This window comes from Anastrepha ludens, chromosome 4 (genome assembly GCF_028408465.1).
Source record: "Anastrepha ludens isolate Willacy chromosome 4, idAnaLude1.1, whole genome shotgun sequence".
In the NCBI taxonomy this organism is placed as follows: Eukaryota; Metazoa; Arthropoda; class Insecta; order Diptera; family Tephritidae; genus Anastrepha; species Anastrepha ludens.
In genome coordinates, this window is record NC_071500.1 from 60,283,727 (window position 1) to 60,287,487 (window position 3,761).

Sequence of the window (3,761 nt, forward strand, 5' to 3'; positions counted from 1 at the left end):
TAGTTTTGAGAAAACCGCATTTAAAGTTTTGCTATCGAGCTCCGGACCTCCCGAGCGCTCTTTGTTACTTGTTGAATAACTCGAAAAATATTTGTCGGATTCAGTTCAAATTTTCACACAATATTTTTAGGATATCATACTTTAAAAAAATGCAAAAAAAAAATACAATACTATTTGTTTTTTTAATTCTGACTACCCCTAACCCCTTAACAAGTGAAATTTGTCACGAAACTTAGTATAATTTATGAGTAGACAAAGCATGCGAAAAAAAGAATTTATGGCAAAACTAAGAAATACCGTCATGATAATTATATTCCAACAAGTGACTTACGGTATGGCTTGGTTTAATAGGTTTTAAACTGAATTTCTCATTTTTCGAATAATTCCCATAGCTTTCATATGAAATAAATTAAGTTGCCTAATAACGCCTGAAATTCCGTGCCCTCAGACTTAAGCTTAAGACATGAATGTAAGTTCTCGCCAATTCCAGAAATAGAAAAAAAGTGAAATAAATGAAGAAATCCTGAAATAAGTTACATAAATATACACACCCCGCTCAGGTAGACCGCCTAGTTGGCAAGCTGTTTGCCCGGCGCTAGCCTTAACTAAAGTCGTAATACAAAACATGGTACGTCCATGCTTGAGTTCAACAAGCAACCTTAAAAATATTACTCAGAGCGCATTGGAATGCCAAAAAAAAAAAAAACAAATCCACAAACCTACACTTTACCCTTTTTCCTTCCTCTAGCCCCTTTGTTCAGCCCTGGTAGCATAGGAAATAATAATAACTCCTACATAAGTAATCTTGACCAAATTTTATATTAGTTATACATCGAGTGTTTGTTAAAGTGATATTGATATATTACAGGTCTTCAAATAAGTACACCTGAATTAGTTATTATTTTAGACTCAAAAAAGTTTATGATTCTGACAATGATTATGCTGAAAAGTTTTGATGTTTCAAAAATTTTTTATTGAAAAAATACTTGCTTCTTGTGACAGAGCAGATACTAATTTTTTGACAAACATTTTTTATATGCCATTTACTACGATTAAACATGCATCCTTTGCCCCGTGGAAAAGGTCATACAATAGCCGACGATACGAGAGTCCAATCATAGTTATAGGCGGTTGGATATCATCACGTCAGACTAAACATGTTTTGAAAATTTTAGCACAACCGTGAGTTATTTTACCGTAATAATTAATTATTACATACAAATTTAAGACTAAAAAAATCGTATGTGTAAAGAGTCAATCACATAAATGCTGGTCCAGAGCCACAGGCACGCAACCAACATTGCCATGGATCCACCATATTTCGGTGCTGACGAGCTGTCATAGTAGTTTGCGTAGATACCAAAAGCAAGCAGGTTGTCCGCGGAAGTTTTTAAATCTATTGAGGCCGCATAAGAGTTGCTGGAAAATTAAAAAAAGTACATTTAAAGCTTTATTAATTAAGATTCGAAAGTAAGCATCTACCCTTTGTCCGCAAACTCCCACTCCACCTGCTCTGGCTGCAACGAGTAAAGACTCAAATCCAATGTGTTTGGCATTACCAGTAGGCGTTCTGTTTTTTTGAAGCTCCCAGCAATGTTTAAACGTGTGAAAGCTATTTCAGGCACAATCGTTGTATTCGCAGCGAATAGAAGACCACAACTGGACACCGTGTCATTGGTACATGCGTACAGAGCACAAATGGCGACAGAACTGTACTGTTCCTTTTCGTATGTGCGTTGGCCAGTGAAAACACCAAAACGGTATCGATAAGCTCCGGTGGCAGTGCCATTACCGTACGAGCTTTTACTAGTTGTAGTTTCGCCCGTTAATGTGCAACACAGATCTTCGGCGCACTGCTCTACTGAAATGGCGGACGAGGGAGTTAGTGGTAGCAGCACGGAATTAAAGTTATCTAATTGCGGGTCGCGAAGCAATTTTATGCCGGTTTGTGGTGCTGCTGATACATCAGCGAACTGTCTGGTTCTAGTTACTTGTGGACTACTTTCGTTGCCAAATTTAGGTACTTTCGCTACCAATAGTTGACGCACGCCTACTGTGCCTATCATTGCAGTAGAGAGACTGCCACCACTACCAGCATAGATACCAGAACCCGTAGCACCAGCCATCGGATAACTACCACCAGCTGCGAGCAGTGTAACATTATTGCCCCAAGCCCAAGATTGTTGTAGTTGTACGGCTAAAAAAGTAATGCTTATACGTAATAAGGTAAAAAAACTCAGGTCCCACCTGTAAGAAAAGGAGTTTCGGAGTAGAACATGCTGGTAAAGATGATATTCCTAATGCCATATTTATCTACCAGCTCCTCAGCTGGTGTGTAGAAAAGTAAATCGAAGCATATGAAATGTGCGAACCTCACGCCGAAATCCGTATCGAATATAGCAAACTCTGGCTGATATGTTGTATTTTTACGCTCTAAATAGATATTAAACTTGCGGTAGCGTGATATGACACGGCCCTCACGATCGAACACCACATTCGTGTTGTACATGTTTAGACCGTTTGTAGCACAGGGTCGTGGATCGAAAGCCGCATTGTCAGTACAATTTTCCTTTTCGTTTAAATTTATAACCACATATTTACGGTTCGCACGAGCACTACAAGATAATTGAACCAGGAAGGTTTCATAGTGATTGGTCTGGTTTGCCAGTAGACACGGTATTACCGACCCTTCCGGCGCTGGCACATAGGTGGGTTGGAATTCATTGTTAAGTGTACCTTCGGGGAAGACTACAATATCAGTATCAAGTGCCTCAGGTGATTCCAGTATTTCTATGTATGCAGCCGTGTGTTTGGCTATCAATTCCGCTGTCGTTAGACCGACAAAGTCGGGACGAAATTCTACTACACCGCCAACAAAGTATGGATCATTGATGTTTGAGGCCTATTAGAGATGTTTGTTAATCTTCAACTAACGCGTGTATTTCTATTATCTAATCTTTATAATTGGCACTAGTGCATACATTTCAGTTAAAATTTAGTCAAATGTAATAAAATATTACCTGGTTAGTAACTGATTGCAGCATAATGACGAGCAAAATGCTGACAAAAATATTAATACATTTTTTGGCCATTTAAACGAAAATTATGGAGAGCACAAAGTTAGCGTCAACAATTTGCCGGCTACGGAAGAACTAATCCCAACCAATCGAACCAAAGGTTGCTGTGCCAGCTGCCTTTAATTTCCACACAAAACTATTTGAGGGGAATGATTTTTTTGTTACAATAATAACAAAGGTATTACTTGTTTGCTTCTCTTCTATACGTTCTCTTCTTAAATCTCTCTTGGCGTTTTGTTTACGAAGTATTTTTTTTATAATTTTCAAAGCAAAGCGATAAGTTTTTATTTGATAATGATTAGGAACTTAATCACACACTCTGAGCGCTTAGTGAGTAGTTTAAGAAAAAATATAACACCGTGGAATCATTTTTGAGTGAGACTATTCGTATGTATGCATATACATATGTAAAATTGCTTTGACTACAAAAATTACATTAACTTTTAGTCTTAACTACTTTGTTTAAATGCTTTCCTATACACACCTTTTTACTCTTCGCATACCTTCTTCTTTTTCATGATTTGCATTAAAACGGCAAAAGTTCTTGAAGGAAACCAAGAGGCCGTCGCTTCTACTTCCACCCCCATCGTGATAATAGTCAACTACCTGTACTTAGCTGGTCATTTACATTATAGGACAGCAGTTGACAGTTTACTCTGACCTGGTTTACCATCCAAACCGTTT

At 37.9% G+C, this 3,761-nt stretch overlaps 1 protein-coding gene across 1 annotated transcript; it reads right to left on the minus strand.

Moving 5' to 3' along the window:
• Positions 1-960: 960 nt before the first annotated feature.
• Positions 961-3,144, minus strand: LOC128861541 (vanin-like protein 3). The gene is made up of 4 exons (XM_054099742.1): positions 3,021-3,144; positions 2,248-2,902; positions 1,483-2,197; positions 961-1,419 (listed from the first exon to the last, which is right to left on the minus strand). The coding sequence occupies exons 1-4, from the start codon at positions 3,090-3,092 to the stop codon at positions 1,230-1,232; spliced, it is 1,632 nt and encodes a 543-aa protein (XP_053955717.1). The 5' UTR covers positions 3,093-3,144; the 3' UTR covers positions 961-1,229.
• Between the last annotated feature and the right edge of the window lie 617 nt (positions 3,145-3,761).

Bases quoted from the DNA above. Each gene is read 5' to 3' on its own strand.
- LOC128861541 (XM_054099742.1), bottom strand. From the start codon at position 3,092: ATGGCCAAAAAATGTATTAATATTTTTGTCAGCATTTTGCTCGTCATT. The intron at 2,903-3,020 runs GTAATATTTTAT...CATCTCTAATAG, and splicing joins TGCAATCAGTTACTAACCAG to GCCTCAAACATCAATGATCC. The intron at 2,198-2,247 runs GTGGGACCTGAG...TTACTTTTTTAG, and splicing joins CGAAACTCCTTTTCTTACAG to CCGTACAACTACAACAATCT.